Below are 19,975 nucleotides of genomic sequence, written 5' to 3' on the forward strand. Positions count from 1 at the left end.
GTATCTATCTAAGTGAAAAATACATACAAATACAAATAAAATCAAACTTATATTGAAAACAAACCAAAACAATAAATAGATAGTTTATGCTTAAGAGAACTGTGTGACTTGACAATAATAATAATTCTTGTAAATATATAAATAATATCATATATAATAAAATAGAATAGTGTTTCTTTATTATGGTTTTTTTTTTCATCAAAAAATGTTTGTTTACTGTTGTTATGTAAGCTTCCGGTTTCTCAAGTACTTTTGGTCAAAATAAAGGCGATCATCGTCTACGCATGCGTACAAATTCCGTTAAATTTTCTATCGCGAAGCACAACAGTGTGTGGAAAATGTGAATTTATTTGCAAAGATATTATTTATTTTGGTAAGTAAAACCATTTGTAGTTGTATATGTTATTTTCATAAACCACCTAGTAAAACTTGCTAACATAATGAATTATTGTCCCATATGAATCATCAAAATTTCAACCAACCTCGTCTTCACTCAGTCTCAGTCAGCAGGAGAGGGCCTAGGCTAGGCTAGGCCTAGATAGGCTAGGCCTAGTGGTTAGGTTAGCCTAGGCCTAGCTAGCTATCTGGGCAAAGACTCCCTAGCTCAGTCAGAGCTAACATCCTTCCCTTGTGGATGTTGGCGGCCTTCACAGAAGTTATTCAAAAAGGGAGGTGAATGGTCTTAATTTAAGCGTTGCTAGGAAAAATAATATTAATATAGCCTCTACTCTAGCCTACTAATATCTAGCCTAGTAGGCCTAGTACTAGGCCTAACTAACTAGCCTAACCTAGCCTAACTAACTCTAGGCCTAGCTACTACTACTAAATGTGGGGGGATGGATGGATGTAGGCGGATGGATGGATGTAGGCTAGGCCTAGCCGCTTTGTTGTATTAAACAATTGTCGAATACATTTTGAGAAACAAGGCCTAGCTAGGCCTAGGATAGAAGGCCTATCCCTAGCTAGCTCAAAAAGAAGTAAGACTTGCCTAGCCTAGAGGGAAAGATCATGATGATGCAATGAATCAAAGAAATGTAAAATGTTATTTTTCTTTATTAATTATGAATAGGCATTTTGGATTGACATTTCATAAAGAACTTTCAATTAAATATAATTTTCTTACAGTGTGTTTTCATAAAGTGTTTGTTCTGAAAGACAAGAAAAATGGTGAGATACATTATAATTTTTAAAAGGTTTATGACAAATCGAAAGAATAGCAAGGTTTTTGGGGCATTGAACACCATACTGTAGCTGCAATACAAAACCCGTCTCTTTGCTGTACAGATACTGGTCAATGGTCTATTGTCAGTGGTGGATTCAAGATTTTGAACAATTATAAAAGGAGATGCTGAACTTACCTAATGTCCTGTCTTTTGCATTGCAATTTTAAAAAGTTATAGTGTTTCATGCTGATTTACAACTGTCTATGATTTCACAATGCACAAAAAGTTCCCCACCACCCATGATTTAATAATAACAATAACTATAACTTAACACATAAATTACTGTAACGCCGCTACCCTCAGTTGAAAAAAGAAGTATGTGAAAGTGGATGGTCCAACTTCATCATAATGTGTGATTTTGTTCCACAAAAAAAACTTTTTATCATACCTTGAGATACCCAGAAAAGATTATAATGGAATACACAGTCTTCAATACATATTAAAGATGCATTGTCCCTTGAAACACAAAAAAGAAGGTCAAAATATTCTAATTTTTAAATTGGCCATATCAAAGTTATTCACTTTAAGTCGAAAATTCGAGCCAAAAACAACAAGTTTACGTAATTAACAGGTAAATTAATTTGATTACATTTCGTCTGGAAAATCGTCGCGAGCGAAAGTAAACAAAGATTTCAAACCACGAGTATGCATTATGCATGATGCTAATTAGGATTGTTTACAACTCATCACGGTTGAGAAGGTGTTTTCACACAGATCGCGAAGAAGTTTTATGATTATGCATACAGAGTAGCCAAACAAGCGCATTGCACTATGAGATATGTTTTGATCGAAAACTTTGACTGTAAGTTATTTTTTGAACAAAAAAACGTCTGTATTTCAGTTAAATGATTTTTTTTCCGACTAATTTTTGGTGAAAGTTTATAACTATTATGATAATTCAAAATGACCCACTTTTTTCGAAATCTTTTTTTTTAATTTTTTTGGATTTAGTCAAAGGGACAATACATCTTTAATTAAATTTCACTGTAATAATTGACCTGACAGCAAAATGATAAATTAGGAATAAGAAATTAACGGTTCTTTTGACTTAATTTTTTTTTTCATTCAGTCTAAAAAAGCGGAGAGCATCAAAGTTGTTGTGAGATGTCGTCCACTTAACAGCAAAGAAACAGCTGCTGGCCATAAACGCATTGTTGAGATGGATGTAAAGAAAGGCGTGGTTCTGCTTAGTAATCCAAACAGTCAAGGCGAGGCATCAAGAAATTTTACCTTTGATGCAGTTTACGATTGGAAGTAAGTGCATTTGAACATTTTAATATCGCAACCAATGCAACCAATACAACATGCGATTACATTAAATCCATCGACATTCAGCCTAGGCTTAAATGTATTTTTTTGAAAATATATTATAGAAAGCATCTGAATCAAATTTGGTAAGAATTCTTGCCTCATATTTTTTAACTATTTAAAAAAAATATCGTGAATTGAATATACAGTATGTAATTTTAAGCACAGTGGGAGATCCCTCTGCTCGAGCACTAAACGCACACAGCCAGTATCATCAATTCAGAACATTTTAAAATACAAAAACATAATGAAGAAAGGATTGGATTTGTTAAGAAACTTTTTTAGTATTATTAGGATTGTTAACCATTGATGCCTAAATGCCCTAAATTGTTCACCTCTGCCTTGGAGGAAATGTTTCACCCCTGTATATTTGTGGGTTTATTTGTGGGTTTGTTAGTTTGTGCGTATGTTGTTGGTTTGTTTGTGGGTATGTTGTTGGTTTGTTTGTGAGTATGTTGTTGGTTTGTTTGTGAGTATGTTTGTTTGTGAGTATGTTTGTTTGTGAGTATGTTTGTTTGTGGGTATGTTTGTTTGTGGGTATGTTGTTGTTTGTTTGTGGGTATGTTTATTTCTGGATCTGTTTGTTGGATTGTTTGTGAATATTCTAAAAGGGTCACACTCTTTTCACAACAAATAAATTGATTTCAGTTCGATACAAAAGGCGTTATATGATGAGACATTCCGCCCCTTGGTGGAGTCTGTTTTGAATGGTTTTAATGGTACAATCTTTGCATATGGACAGACAGGTACTGGGAAGACTTACACCATGGAAGGTAATCATTTTTTGAATAAATAGAGCTCAAAAGACATAGTTTTAATAATGTTGCCCTTTGTTACCAATAAAGATGCAATTTTTAATTTGTTTATATACTATATTATAGTATTGCCTCTTTCACATTGCCAGGCAAAACTTTGGAGTTTTTCCACATCCAAGCATCAGCAACTGTGTTTTGTTTAGTGTTTGTAAACTTTGGAATTTTTTTGTGAAGGGAATGATGAGGTAAATTCTCCATCTACAATACTGAACCACATTAATTTTTTTTTTTTTGGTTTCTAGGTGTGCGGGGCGATGTTGAAAAAAGAGGTGTGATACCAAACTCTTTCGACCATATATTCACTCACATTGCCCGTAGTCAAGACCAACAGTTTTTAGTAAGGGCATCGTATTTAGAAATTTATCAGGTAAGTTAGGTTTGCTACACAGGGATGGATTTCAGGACTGGACTGATGACACATTATGTTCAATTCTGGTTCATTCCCACTGCGCCATATTGGTTTCTCTTTGTGACCATAGTAAAGAAAAAAGAAGAAGCCAACATCTCTTACCTACAGAAGGCTAAATATATAACTGTTAATTAATTGAAATTCTAACTCACACTCATTGGTTTTGAGATCACCATTTGTTAATAATAATATGTATCGTTTCTTTCTCTGAAAAGAAATTGGAAGATAATTTACAGTAATTCTCTTCCAATTTTTTAATAATCTTCTATAGTAAGTCAAAATTAATGAATTATTCTATAAAATGAACTCCTTCATTAAATATTCATTAGCCGTATATATTTATTTCATGAGCTTAATATCCTATCATCATTCAATGTAAATGAACAAGATGAATAATTCTATGTAATTTGAACTGATATATTCCCTACTGTATATAGGAAATTGTGAATTTCTTAATACAGTGTATCATGTTCATTATTATTTTGTAAAAATTGTGATCTATGGTTCCTTTTAGTCATGCGATGCATACTTTGACTCATTCAATTATAAATGTCTATATATTTCCTGTATCTAGGAAAAAATGCACCATGATACAGTGTATCATGGTGCATTATTTTTTTGTCATATGTGATGCATGTGTCATATATTATTATTAAAACCTATTTTAATTCCTTAGGAAGAAATTCGAGATTTATTAGCAAAGGACCAAAGTAAGAGACTAGACTTAAAAGAACGTGCTGACACAGGAGTTTATGTAAAGGTATACGATTTAGCGTTATATTTTACTGTGTATTGGAATATTTTTTTAGTCGATGCTTTAGAGCAGTAACAACTTAATATCTGGTCCAAACCATATTTTATTATATTTTATATTTTTATTATCGCACTAATTGGAGGAATTTTTTTTTTTTTATTCTTTATTTATTCTTTATTTCAAGCCAACAGTGTAAAACATCAATAACAGGTTGAAAATAAAATAACTAAACTATAAAATATAAGCCAATATAAATATATATACAAAAATGTAAATAAGATTATTTAAAAAATTTCATTTTTTGGTATTGACTATACTATATTAAGATAAAGAATTTTGAAAACAATCTTTGATTGATTTTAAATAGAAACAAAAATATAAATATTGGAGGTCCTCAGTGGAAAGTTTTTTTCTTTGGTAATATCCTCAGTTTATTAAATAATATTGTTTTCTTGTACCTTTTTTCATTTATGTCCTATTGTTTATAAGTTGTATAATTTAATGAACTGAATTAAAATGAATGAATTAACTTTTGTGTTTTTCAGGATTTATCATCCTTTGTTACCAAAAGTATCAAAGAGATTGAACATGTTATGAACGTAGGGAACACTAACAGATCTGTAGGGTGAGTTTGTAAAATTTATTGTGCCCTCTATTGGTTGGTATTAGTAGTTATTTATAGTGACAATTGATTGCGCCCTCAATTGGTTGGTGGTTTATTTGTGTTGAACGTAGGGAACAGTAACAGATCTGTAGGGTGAGTGTGTACATCTAATTGTGCCCTCTATTGGTTGATACTAGTAGTTATTTATATTGACAATTATTGATACCGCCCTCAATTGGTTAGCAGTTTATTTGAGTGTGTAAATCTAATTGTGCTCTATTGGTTGGTACTAGTAGTTATTTATAGTGATAATTGGTTGGTTGTTTATTTGTGTTGAATATTCCCTCCCCACCCGATGTTGATTCAAGATGAAAGCAAACCAACAGTAGATGTGTTATCTTTTGAAAAAACAAAGTTGTGTGTTTATTTTATTTCAACAATATTTAACAATGGTCCATCCAGCCGAAGCTGATCATTAGGGACTTTCACTAAAAAAACATGCAACAATTAATAATATTTATCGCTTAAAAGCGCCCTGCATTTTGCGTTACATTAAATTGAAATTTATCACTATTATTATAAAGCAATGCTTTTGCGAATATTTTCATTTATTGAAAGTCGAATGTCCTGCTATAGCCCAGTTCCGATTCCTTAAAATAGAACACTCAATCTTTCAACTCAATCTACTGTTAAATATTCTTTATTCTATTCTGATTGTATATTCATTTTTTGTATGTGATTTTATACTCAGAGCTACCAATATGAATGAGCACAGTTCAAGATCTCATGCCATATTCATAATCACAATCGAATGTAGTCAGGTAGGTATACTTATACTGAAAAGCTTTATTTGTCCATTATCATAATAAAATAACAATGAAAATTCATCTAAAAGATTGCCAAATCAGATAAAAAAAACAGATAAATATAAAATATAAGCAAAAATTCATATACAGAATACACACACATTTTTGCACACAACTTGCAATTACAATTTAGAAGTTAATGATAAAAAGTTGTTTAAAAAATTTCATTTAAATATCCCATTTACACTATTCACCATCTCAGAAGTTTTATGGCCCAGTCACAGAAATGGACTTCCTATGGGCAGGAATATTAGAATTAGAAATGAGAAACTAAAATAAAAGCTCATATTTTGTTTAGTGTTTTGGCAAGGCCAGTCAATAGGTATTTTAACCAAAGAAATGTATGAATTTATTGTGGAATCTTTGCTTATACTGTAGGTGGGATTAGACGGTGAGAACCATATATGTGTAGGCAAATTGAACTTGGTAGATTTAGCAGGCAGTGAACGACAGGGAAAGACAGGTGCAACAGTAAGTATTGCTAAGGGATCATAATAAAATTATCTACTGCAGTTACTGCAGTAACTAATTTTTCCTATACTGTATTATTAAAAAAATTCAGATGCCATTGGAAAAAACAGTGTGTATGATAACCTCCAAAATGTGCTATATATTGCATAAACAGTTATAGAGTAAATATACATTTAGAGTAATTAAATTGAAGTTACTGCAGTAACTGCAGTAGATTATTTTTGACATGATCCCTAAATATATTAAAACTGTTAATCAACTGTATTTATTCTGACCAATATACAAAAAAATGCTAAAAATAACAATACTAAGTAATAATGTAATCAGTGTTACTATTAGTGCAGCTGCTTTTTGCATAATTTAAATGTACTGTTTTTTTTTAAATCATAAACATACAGTGATCATTTGTTTTTGTAAGTAGGTTATTTTATAAATACTAATTCATAATTCTCAAATAAAATATTGGTTTCCTTTTATTCATGCATTTTTTGAATAATTCATATTTTTACTTCATGTGGATACTGTAATTTTTATTTGGTTTCTGGATTATACAAAAATATGTATGGTTTTGGTGAAAAATATTATGAATGAAATTGGTAATTTTTATTTAATTTGGTATATTATAATTCCTTTTTTCTGTTTCTGTTTTATTGTTTCTATACAAATCAGAGAATGTAAATAGGCTTCAAGAGGTCAAAAGTGTCCCCTTAGTTGTGTGTGCTGAATAGGAGTTATCTGTAGTGTTAAGACATAATATGTTGTCCCTCGTATGTTTCATAGACAAGTCTCCCTTGAATATGGGTATCCTACAGGAGGGATTTCACTCTATTATAATAGTACTGTCTTAAAATCAACCTACTAACTAAGAAATCTGATCTTTAATCTTTAATTCGTGTTATTTTTTTATCAAACAACAAATACTATCTTTTCATTCAGGATTTGGTCACTTCATTTTTATACTGTATATTGTTTTTAAATGTACTACTTTAAACAAGGATTATGTTCCGATTATTTGAGATAATTTTTTTTTTTTTTGGAAAAATTATTAATGTTATTATTACCTTATTCCTCAACCTCTATAGAGAGATTTTGTTATAGAAATGTTTTAGTTATAAAACGCCATAAGTTTTAACAAATGGACCATCCTTCATTAACGATGGTATTAAATTATTAAATAAATCCATACCAATATTTTTAATTAAATGATTTTATCCTGCAGGGTGTACGTTTAAAAGAAGCGACAAAGATCAACCTGTCGCTGTCGGCACTAAGCAATGTCATCTCAGCTCTTGTTGATGGACGTAGCTCACACATACCCTACCGTGATTCCAAGCTAACCCGTCTTCTGCAAGACTCCTTAGGTGGCAACGCTAGAACCGTGATGGTAGCCAACATTGGGCCTGCCAGTTATAATTTTAATGAAAGCATTACCACACTAAGGTATACAATTCATTTTGCTGTGAAGATTGAAATAGTTGACTGTACAGCCATCTATTTAATTGTATCACTAACATTTATTTATTAGAGCGAGTGAGTGGCCGAGCGGTTAAGACAGTGGAACCGTAATACGTTGCCATAATAATAATAATAATAATAAAAACTTGATTTAATCACGGTAACACTTGTTCACCTCAATGATGTTTTTCGACAAGACCATAAGACATTATACACTATTTAGCAATTAAACAATTAACAACAAGAGTTTATCTTGACAATGACAATGAAACTTAATACTAAAGATATTAATTAAATTATTACTAAGGATTTAACCAAAAACTGAAAATCTTAATTTACACATCTACATTAATAACATTGGCAAGGGTTCGAGACTCACTCGCTCCATGGTTCTGGTGGTAGAACAAGTCTTCTCGGATAAGGACTATAAACCGTAGGTCCAGTGTACACATCTGGCTCATGTGCACTTTAAAGAACCTAGTACATTTTCGAGACAAGTAGGGGGTTACCCTGGTGTACTAGTCCACACACAGCCACTGTCACAAACTCATCATATACGTATGTGAAATAAAATAATAAATATGCAGTGCCTCTGCCTTAATCGCTCAGCCACTTTCTGATTCTAATCATAATCTTCATCATTATCAATCATCATCATTGGTATCCTTCAACATCATCTGTTGCATCCCTGTTGTAATAATAAATAAATAAAATATTTTATTATTAGAATGAAATATTGAGATTTACTTATTATATATTATTGATATTTTGTTAGGTATGCTAATCGTGCAAAGAATATCAAGAATAAACCAAAGATAAATGAAGATCCAAAAGATGCGCTGCTGCGTGAGTTCCAAGATGAAATCTCAAGGTTAAAGGCTGAACTCACCAAAAAAGGAGGAGGAGGTGGTGGTGTAGGATCGTCAGTAGGAAAGAGGAAACGTAAAAAGAACAGAGGAGGAAGACAAGGTAACATAAACATAATACCTGTTTAATAATAGCTAGATTGTAAAGCTCAATTTATCAATCAATTTTGATAGATTATGCTTCGTTCCCACTAGGATTCAAAGTAAGGATGTAAGCACAACACAAGTAACTTGACCAATCACAAGTGATGTATTATTGAACTTTCGCTTGCCAACTCACTTGCGAAATGCTGTGTACTTTTTGTCAGTTCTCTGTTTTTTTTTAATATATTTGCAGTATATTTAATATAATAAAAATACGTCCACACTATATTTACGCCTGTTGAGAAGATCGGGCCTTCCAGCCCTCGAAACCTAAAAACCAAAAACAATATCCCTCTAGGCAATGATGCCAAAAATGGTACCAATGGGTTTTGAATGCTGGCCTAACGCCTTAGCTTCTGCAGGACCTGCCCATTCAGCCAATCGAAACATTAGTATTTTATCAATAGCCATAGTGCCCCCTATTTAGGCATAGATAGTGTGAATTCATGCCTAGGTGTAAATGCAGCCACTATGTAATAAAAATGATACATTTCCAGGAGAACCCGGATCAGATGGAGAAATAGAAGAAGATAGTGATGATGAAGTTGAAGTGATGGACGAGGCTGAATTATACAAAGAGGCTCAGCAGAAACTAGAGCATGAGAGGCAGACGATTCTTGCTAATCAGAATATGATAGCAGAGGTTTGTTGGTACCTTGATTTTATGTTATTTAAGATTAAGTTACACTAGTTGGACAACTCTACCCCTGGACAACTAAATTTGATGAATTATCCCTCGGCATATTACTCTAGCCATTTATCCCTTTAGTAGCTTGATTTGTAGTTGGGTAGTTGTAATGTTTAGTAGGTAGTTATCCAAGATAATTTGGCATATTTGACTGGGGTTTTTTTTAGAAGATAAAACTCCTCAAAATCCTCACTGTTTATATGCAAGCAGTGTGAGGTGTTTGCAAGTGACCAATCCAATATGCCTTTAGTCTAGAGATTTGTCCTAGAATCTTTTTCCTTGATGATGAGTCACTATCTGGAATGAAAGAAAAGAAACAGTTTTTTGTCAATGATTTACGATTGAATTTTGTCGATTCTAGGTCCTTTGGTAAATTTAGTAAATAATTGCTTCACTGAGTGACTCTAAATCTTTTGATTGGATAGTGATTGAAAAATTATTTTTTAACTACAGGAAAAAGAAAAGATTTTATCAGAAATCAAGTTAAAGCAGACTGACCTAAAGAAACAACATCAGGCACAAGACGCTCTCAACTCCAAGATCAAAGCAATGGAGAGTAAACTATTAGTTGGTGGTAAAAGTATCATAGACCACACGAATGAGCAGGAGAAAGAGTTGGAGAAAAAGCATCTACAGTTAGCAGAGCAACACGTTAGAGTCTTTATATTAAAGATAACAAAATAGTTCTATATACACTATCAAAGTTTATGTGACAAAAAATGTGATGAGCCCATATATGGACATGATGATGTCATATCACTAACATATTTGAGCATATCACTACTATATTTAAGTGATTTCTTTCATTCCTTGTCTAATATTCTTTTAAATAAGTTCCTGATCCAAATGTGCTGACTGTAAGCTCCCAGTTGAGATATATTTTTCCTCTAAATGGCAAAATAGTTATTTAAAGACTTCCTTCTCTAGATGGCTAAATATTCCAAGCACCCTCTGCGCATAAGTTCTTGCTCTAAAGTATTTCAAACACTCGTCAAAGAATGTCTCAGCTGAAAAGGTTTTTGTTGTTCCCATGCCCAGAAGAGCATATTTGGACAAGTTTTCACCCTAAATTGTTAAAGTTATATACTATTATAAGCAGAGGGAAATTATTCTCAGCTCCAAAAATATCTTTAGAAAGCACATTTAAGAATTCCTCGACCCAATTAAAAAGCATCATGAATATTAATTAGGTAGCTATGTCGACGAGCAATTTTCAGAAACTAGGCCAACGCTCTCAATGCGCTGTACATATTATTATCTCGGTCCCGGTTTTTGGATCAAACATACTCCCAAAATAATGCAGCTAGTAATCAGTGCAAAGTTGTGTCTTGATCTTACCGGTACCCATTTTATACACCTGGGTGGAGAGAGGCAAATGTAAGTAAAGTGTTTTTTCTAAAGGATACAAGCAATGCTGCGAGAGTTGAATTTGAACCACGATCAGTTATCCAACATCCAACACACTGCGCCACACACCCTCATAATATAATAATATTGTAGATCATACCTGCTAAGCTGCCTTTTTAAAAAAGCACCCTTCAAAAATAATTCCCTATATTGATGAATGAACTAAAAACTTGCTCATATTTATATGTAAAAAAGGAATCTCTTTGATTTAACAGCGTAAAGAACGAGAAATGGAGCAAGCCTTGGAAGAAAAACATGATATCCATAAAGTACTTAAAGACACATATGGTTCCTTACAACAAGAAGTCGATATCAAGACAAAAAATTTAAAGAAGGTATGTCACGTTTTATTTTATCCTGTATTATGAACATTTTTACTGCATAATCACAATCATAATTGTGCTGAGCATAGGTTACTGTATCCATTTACTTTAAAATAATTGTTTAAAACGATATTTGGTATTTTGAAAAATACACTTTTTGAATATTTTGTTCTTTGTGTAGTTGTTTGGGAAGCTTCAACGCGTAAAATGCGAAATACAAGATTTGCAAGAAGAGCATTTAATGGAACGACAAAATCTGGAACAGACGCAGAATGAGTTGACCCGTGAACTTAAACTCAAGTAAAGTTTACACACATACAATATTACCTATCAATTAAAAATTGAATACTTATTGGCGGTCTAGATCATCATTATTAATATTATTTTTCACCTTTAATTATTTGAAAACTCAACATCTAAATAGAAAAACAATCGTTTCAGACATTTTTTTTTGCATTATAAATTTAAAATCATACCATAAACCATCAGATATTACAGTATACTCAACTCAATTATATTTCCATGGGCTTATACTAACAACTGTATAATGGGAAATATGATGAAATTCATACTGAAATAGTTGTGTGTGTTTTTGTAGTAATTGGGTGTTTTCCCCCAAATATTCAAAAGCAGCAGAAATATAACTGGCATAGTTTTTATTTCCAAGCTAGTATATTTTACCAGAACTTATGTAGTTCAGCTTGTTCATTAAAAAAAATCTATGTTAGCTTTTATATCTTTGTTTCTATTGATTTAGATTATTGATAATTGAGAATTTTATCCCACCTGAGGAGAAAGCAAAGATTTCGAGTCGAGCAGAATTTGATGAAGAAGGTGACCAGTGGAGCCTGAAACCTCTAGCGAAAACAGAAGGGTAGACATATTTACTTATTTACTGTTGCCTCTCAATTTTGTTTCACACATTATAAATATTAGTGCTTACTCTTTAAACTGAATACTATCAGTTTTTGGTGGTGCAGTCAACATTTCATAAACCATACAATGTTGGGCGTTGCCCATATAGGGATGTAAGCCTACTAAAGAATAAAAAAAAAAATTAAAACAGTACTTGGAGATGGGGTACTGTGGTTGCTATGTTGAAAATACTGACTGAAAAAACCCCATTAAAACAAGCTATAGGCTTCAGGGTAAAACACAAGTAGCTTCTTCACTCAGTACAGTTACTGCACATGTACGTCCATGCCCATTGTCTAGTGTTTTAACCAGACAGTTGTTGTGTAAGAATGCATTTTACAGTGTCTTTATTCAGCACAGCAGCAGGAAGTCTTGTTTACTGCCTATCCATTTTGACTGTACTTAATAATACATGTTTTATTTTAGGCCTACACAAATGGCTAAAAGGCCAGTAACAGCATCAGGTAACAGGAGACCAATCACTGACTATGCCAAGACGATCGCTCGAAGAGGATCAAACCCTAGATATAAGGTATGGTTTTTCCCTCAGGTTGTACATACAAACGATGAATCTCAAGCAATGAAGGAAGAAGGCAACTATTACTATGTTGCAAGCCACATGTTAGTCGTTTCACATCAAGTGTAGAATGTTTTCTAAGTACTGTATAGAAAATTTAGCGTAAACAAGTATCATTCTATAGTAAATAGCAACTTAAGTAATAAACTTAAGCTCTGTTTACACTATCAAACTAATTTGAAAAAAAAAGGGTGATATTCCCAAATATGGTAGTAATATGACATCATCATGTCCATATATGGGCACATCACATTTTTTTGTCACATAAAGTTTGATAGTGAGACAGACATTTTTATAGAAATTATAGGAATTTTGGTATATAGGTACAGTACTTTAGTTATAGCATCTCTAATTTTAGAAAGCTAGTTATATCATCTTTATTGATAGTAAATTAGTTTATATAGCAACTGATGAAATTTCCTAATGGAGAATTTACGATATTTTTAAGGCTGAGAACATTTTAAAGATTGACCTTGACATGCCAAACAGGACGACACGAGATTACGAAGGACCAACAGTTGCACCACGTGTACAGGCCGCTCTAGATGCCGCCCTTAAAGATGAAGAAGATATAGATATTGATATTTCGTAAGTTAAAGGTTTTGTTTTCAATTTCCGTAAATGGTAAAGAAACCTATAAGCTGCAATACTACATAACAAACTTAGTGAAAAAACTGAAATTTAAAGCAAAAAATATTCAAATTGTCTGGTAGGTTTTTGGTTAAATTTAACCATTTATTTTGTCTCTTTATAAGTGAAATAATTATTTTAGTTCATTTTTTCCCCAACAAAAGTAAATGACATTATTAAAACTGCAAAATGGCCTATTCTGAGTCTGATTTTAAATCTTTGTTTTTTATGTTTTTGTGAGACATCATTAACCCCTTCTCTGCGTATACCCGGTACTACCGGGTATAAACAAACGTCGTTGAAATACGTATACCCGGTAATACCGGGTATGGGCAAAACAATTATTTAATCGTATTTGCCTATAATATATAGCACCCTCTATATTCTTTCGATGAACTTGAATATTTTTGCAAGTCATTAAAAAAATTTTCCAGCAAAAAAAACGGCCCTCTATAGTTGTATTATCGTCTTGAAAATAATGCGCCCTCTATAGTTAATTAATTAATTAATTATATATAGTATAGTATATATAATAGTATTTCTATCTTGGAAAGTTGTTTTGAGTAGCGTAATGGCGGCAATTTTGAAAGTAACAAAAATTTACCAGCCCCAATAGGGCAACATCGTGTTTATCACAAAACCCAAAAAAAAAATTCTGAAACAATAGTTAGATTTTGTACTATAGTGAATTTTTGGAAACTGTCATTATTTTCACGATTTTGCCCCAAAACTTTGATTTGTGCATAATTTTTATAAAACAATCAAAATAATTCAATTTTTTTTTATATTTTTATTTGTTATACGTATCTTCATCAATATCCAGTTGGAAAAACGTATTCCATAAGAATTCTTATAAAAAATATAGTTTTTATCATTGATTCGATAAAAAACAAGAAATCCAAAATACCTGTAATGACGTCACATGACGTCATCAATATGCAAATTACTTTTTTTTTTTATACCTAACTGTAGACTAACCCTTTGCCCATCACACACCACAAAAATAATTACACAATTATCTCAATTAGTATTTTTTTGCAATTTATTAAAATATCATATGTTTTTCTTAAATATATATTACGCACAGAGGTAGGAATAATGCTCCGCAGTGAAAGGGTTAATATAAGTTGTGAGCCGATTTATTTTGGTACAACTCGCAAGCAAAACCAGCATTAGGAGAACACTACCACTTATTTTACATAATATACAAAATTCTTCTGTTCCATCAATAATTGATTTTGTTATTGATAGAGATTGTCTGCTTGGTATATGTCTATAGACAGAAGATAGCACTTACCCATGTTGTAATAAGAGCTATGATTAAAAACTGTATATTCCAATTGTTAAACTTAATTGCGTGTTAAGCCAGATAGTATTCTACGATAGTGTATGATTGTTGCACTTGTTTCCTCAACCCTACTTCACATATCATATTTACATTGAAGATAACTCATATAAATGATTGTAATATTATTATTAACACTTGACAGTGTCAGTGTGTAGATATGATTTATCAAGATAATATTGAACCCAAGTTGTTATAGTTGAACAAATGGACACAGATTATTACCACAAAATTCAATTACTCAAGATAAACATCTTTACATTTCATAATACAGCAACTATTGTCTCGTCTGCCATAATTTTTTTTGCACACCATCCAATAAATACATACTCACAAATTAGGAATCCTATGTTATAGTAAGTCATTTTGCGCTGGGTGTCAGAAAAATCATGTCAGTCTTCACAGGATTCGAACCAATGAGCACTGACAATATGTCATTGAAGTATTTTATAACATTTAGTTCTATATTAAGGACTGATTCCATTAACCTGATTGTTGGTTCCTATCTAAAATAAAATAGGGAGCTAATTGAGATACGATGTATGTATGCATAACTTGTGTAGGTAGATAGATATATTTCCACGTGCAGATTGGAGAGTTGAGTGTACATTGTGCACAAAACAATTACTGTTGTGTAACGTTGAAATAAAAAATTGAATAAATTTATAAATGATAAAGTCGATTGGTTTCAATAATTGTGATTTCTTTGTTTTATTTCAGTATTGGTAAAGGGAAGGGAAAGAAAGAGAAAAACAGCAAAAAAATGTAAGTTTGACTGTTTGACCTACGCAGCTGTATTTAACTCAAGCCATGTAGTATAGTATTTAGTGCTTTTTGGTTATCCGCACTTGGCGGATAACCACCTTGTTATTGTCAGGATCTTTTTTTTTTCTATATTCTTTTTTCTTTCCATGAATTTTGTTCGCAGCGTATCTCTAATTCTGGCCAACATAAGATTGTATAAATTTGTCATAAGATTGACCTGTAGCTGTACTTCGTTATATGACTTTAGAGTCGCGCAGCGTAAGTTACGCACGATTTTACGAATTTCTGGTATTTAACATAGGTCTATGACAATACAACAATTTAAATTGAAACTTAGCAAAGTGTAATTTTATGTCATGCGCTAACTATATATTGAAAAAATGGCTTGTTTTACAGAAAGTTACGCGCACACGCGTTTCATGTCATTTTGAGCATGTCAAAAATTCCCACACGCGGTGCGCACGTAGCATTAAAGACATGTTTTGTTCACATGATTTATGTTTTTTCAGCCTTTTCTAGTAATTTTACCAACTTTTAAACAATTTCGACTTAAAATTACGTCAATACGAGCATGTCGAATTGGACAATTTGCGCGCATTTTTGATGAAAAAGTTAAAAAAATAACCTAACTCGTCCATAGTGACGAGTTCAAATCTAGTTTTTATTTTGGTTTAATGAAAAACTTGGTTTATACACCATGTATGACCAAATACAATCACATGATATTTATATAATATTACAATTACTGCCTCATAAACTTCTACATTGAAACAAACTAATTAATTTTTGCTGTAAAAAATGTAGTTACTGCAGTAAAATATGTAGTTACTGCAGTAACATGTCGACATGATACCTAAACATATCCTCCTGTTCAGGGAATGGAAAATACTGATACATATTTTTCTTTCAGGTTTCCATCGTCTAAGAAGGGCTCACTGAACTCTGAACTGTACCCGTCAGCACGAGGACTAGTCAGCAAGTAACAAATATTGTGCAATTTTTGTATCCTAAAGGTTGGCTTATGTCGACACGGAACAAAACGCAACTCAACTGTGTCGACATTGAGGGCCCCATAAAGTCAGCTCACGCTGGCTTGGTCACCTTCTTGAAAAATAGTGAAATAAATAAACATAAGCGCTCTGACCTCAACTCAAAGTAACAGAAAATATGTTGATTGCGTTGAACATGTTCTACTTTTCTAGAACTGAAAGGAACTGAACGGGCCTGAAACATGCCGTGTGTGTAACCGCAATCAGTAGCAATCAACTATGAATCGTCCACGGTATGGTAACCACGTTTTACAATCAGTTCCATTGTCGACATAATCGTTTAATTGCAGTTCGGTTCAGTTGCTTAAACAGTCGACACAAACGCTAGTTCCTTTCAGTTGAGATGGGTTGAGTTGAGTTGCTTTTAGGCCCAAGTCGACATAAGCTTACCATAACATTTTATTTGTGTAATGACATTTAGCATTCCTAAAATTGAATAAATACATTTAAATTATTTTCTTTGTAGTCCATTGACTAAATAGTTCATTACAATGATTTCAAACACTGTATTAATTAATTAGTATTATAAATAATAATATTTTACATCGTATAGAATTGAAAAGATTTTTATATTCAGGTGTTCAAATACTGTATATACATACACATGGGGGAATGTAGGTCCTAGAAGAAATGATAATGTCTTTCAAAAGATGGAGGAACAGATCCATTTAGGGAGGTGGGTGGGGCAAGAGTTGTGGTTAGGTGTAACCGAAATATGTATAAATAATAGCACTAACATTTGAATTATATTAAGAACATTTATCAATCAAAATTAAATAACTTGTGTGTGAAGTTGAGATTTGATTATATAAATGTCAGATGATAGAGGACACACTCAGACAAGTCCCCCTAATTTTAATTGATCCTTGTGGGGTATCACGTCTAGCGACATTAAACATCGTGAGGTATCATGTCTTTTGATAGCAACCTCCATCCTATATGGGTACTGTGAGTTAGATGCTATGGTATATTCCTGTTTGCTGTCGTTTACCTTACGAGAATCTATCACTGTAATTATGTGTAAATTCTTGGTTGATGAGCTTAAACTGTATGACATATGTTCTAAATTGGTATTTTGCATGAGAATAATACTAGTTACTATGATGCTGCTTTTCTAAACCTGTGAAGAATAGTAATTATGAGTGTGTGGCGCAGTGTGTTGAACTTCTGATTGCGAGACCAATGCTGGTGTCCTTTACTTACTACTTGCTTTTATCCACCCAGGTGTACAAATGGGTACCTGGTAAGGTCAACCACAAACTGAGCTGATTACTGCCTGCAAAATTATGGAATCCAATCAATCAATCATCGACATTTTTATTCCATAATCAAATTAAAAACATACAAATACATAATATGATAATGGAATGGGATACAAAATAAGCAGAAGTGCTTTAAACATGTAACACTACTAACAAAAATCAAACATTAGTACAAAAAAAACAAACACCAAAATGTTTCCATATGTTTGAGCAAAATTGACCGTGATGTGATGATGCTTGTGATAATGTGATGCGCTTATAGGCTTTGAGCATTACACGCTATAAGAACGCGATGTATTATTATTATTAATATTATCGTAGTCGACACTGGCAAACAATTGTTTGAAAACTCCGAGTGTGTCAAAGTTGACCAGTTGACAAACTTCCGCAATACGCACAAAATGTGTAGAACATCTAGCGAACTTTGGCGAAGTTTGCGTCGTCTTTTTCATTTACGGTTACCATGCTAAAGATTTTTCTCTCACCACCGCCCTCCCCGGTTTTTTTGTATAATTCTGTCAATTTTGACTTTCAGTAATTGAAGATGTTCAAAGTCGTGACTCATCGTTATCATTTTGGTATCATTGATGATAAAAGATAATTACGATTGTTATATCAATTGAAAGAATTTGACCTTTGATGATTCTAAATTTTGAAAACAAACACAAAATGAATAGTGGCAATTGAATAGTATCGGTCATTGTCAACCATATGTTTAAAGTAAGTTTCACAATATTTTTTGACACCTCAACTTGTAATTTTAAGTAATACACAACACCACCAATTTTTACGAATATTTCATTTATTTATTTGACCAAAAAAACACATTAAAAACAGGTCAGGAAAAACAAAAGCGACTTTTAGGCCACTAGTATACTCAGTGAGTCAGTAATTGCTTTATTATAATAAAAACTTGCACTGATGAAGGGCTAGTGTTGCCCGAAAGCTCTGCTAACTTTTCTGGCTGTTTACTTTATCGTTTTGATTTAGCTTTTCGCTTTTTTTTTTGTATCTCCATTGAGATCCAGCCACTGATACCCACATCTTTTTTTTCAGTAGTTTGGCTTTGGATTTAAAATAAAAACATATATACACATTTGGTAACGTGAAAAGCACTATAACTGCTTTTAATAAATCTGTCCCGAGTAAGAACAGGTAAACTCAATAGTTACCACGCCATTTTAATGAATGTGTAACTTAACAATAGGCCTAAGTTAGTTTTGTGTTGCTTTTTGCTACACTCTCATGCATGTCGAAAAAGTTCTCTGTTGGCACACTGATGTATAATTTATTCGACTGGTGTTTTGGCAGATCAACTCGTTTTGCATAATATAATACAGTATGCTAATTCTGGCGATAAGCGACAAACGATATATTATTGCGACCAACTAAAGAATAAATTAAAGCTTGGTTCCCACTAGAACGTAACGCAAGGACGTAAACGCAACGCAAGCGTTTTAACCAATGACAAGCGAAGTTATAGACAGTTAGCAATCACAAGCGAATAAGCCATCGCTTGTGATTGGTCAATTCACTTGCGTTGCGTTACGTCCTTGCGTTGCGTCGCTAGTGGGAACCACGCTTAAATGTCGACGTGTTCTCAATGTTCAATGCCTTTCTGCCATTTTTATTTTCTTCTTTTTTTAAGCAAACACGTTCCGTATTATGGTATCTGAATTTGTCAAGTATCTTAGAAACTTCGTACACAGAGTAACACATTTTATGTGACAAAAGGCCTACTTACAAAATTGATACTATGAACAATTATGACATTTCCCGAGGAAATCTATCGGCTATTAAGCAAAGGTTGAAAATCTTAAAATTTTCGATTCCAATGTAAAGTGCAATCAGAATATTTCATAACGAACAAATTCATAATTGATATGCCTTGAAAACATCTGTACTTTGATTTAAAATTAATTTATGTAACCACGCGCCCTTCATCGTATACTGTTGTGTTTTATTGTTTGTATATTGTATATTGTTTGAATATATTCCGTCCATAAAATACCGTATTAATATGTGTTGCAAGCTAACGCATTCAACATGGGAACAATAACCAGCTAATTTTATGTGCAATTTTGATAATTATTTATTGT

The 19,975-nt window shown here is 32.5% G+C and overlaps 1 protein-coding gene across 1 annotated transcript; it reads left to right on the top strand.

The window, feature by feature from the left end:
* The first annotated feature begins 304 nt into the window (after positions 1-304).
* On the top strand, positions 305-17,068 carry LOC144848694 (kinesin-II 95 kDa subunit-like). Its single transcript, XM_078705545.1, has 20 exons — positions 305-373; positions 1,126-1,167; positions 2,293-2,477; positions 3,180-3,304; positions 3,589-3,713; positions 4,432-4,515; positions 5,055-5,134; positions 5,865-5,934; positions 6,358-6,450; positions 7,670-7,890; positions 8,681-8,874; positions 9,413-9,558; positions 10,057-10,254; positions 11,226-11,345; positions 11,515-11,633; positions 12,091-12,207; positions 12,675-12,780; positions 13,274-13,413; positions 15,521-15,565; positions 16,476-17,068. The coding sequence occupies exons 2-20, from the start codon at positions 1,165-1,167 to the stop codon at positions 16,546-16,548; spliced, it is 2,244 nt and encodes a 747-aa protein (XP_078561671.1). The 5' UTR covers positions 305-373; positions 1,126-1,164; the 3' UTR covers positions 16,549-17,068.
* Positions 17,069-19,975: the final 2,907 nt, after the last annotated feature.

Source organism: Antedon bifida, chromosome 7 (assembly GCF_963402885.1).
Source record: "Antedon bifida chromosome 7, ecAntBifi1.1, whole genome shotgun sequence".
Classification (NCBI taxonomy): Eukaryota; Metazoa; Echinodermata; class Crinoidea; order Comatulida; family Antedonidae; genus Antedon; species Antedon bifida.

Bases quoted from the DNA above. Each gene is read 5' to 3' on its own strand.
- LOC144848694 (XM_078705545.1), top strand. The intron at 3,305-3,588 runs GTAATCATTTTT...TTTGGTTTCTAG, and splicing joins GAAGACTTACACCATGGAAG to GTGTGCGGGGCGATGTTGAA. The intron at 10,255-11,225 runs GTTAGAGTCTTT...TTGATTTAACAG, and splicing joins TACAGTTAGCAGAGCAACAC to CGTAAAGAACGAGAAATGGA.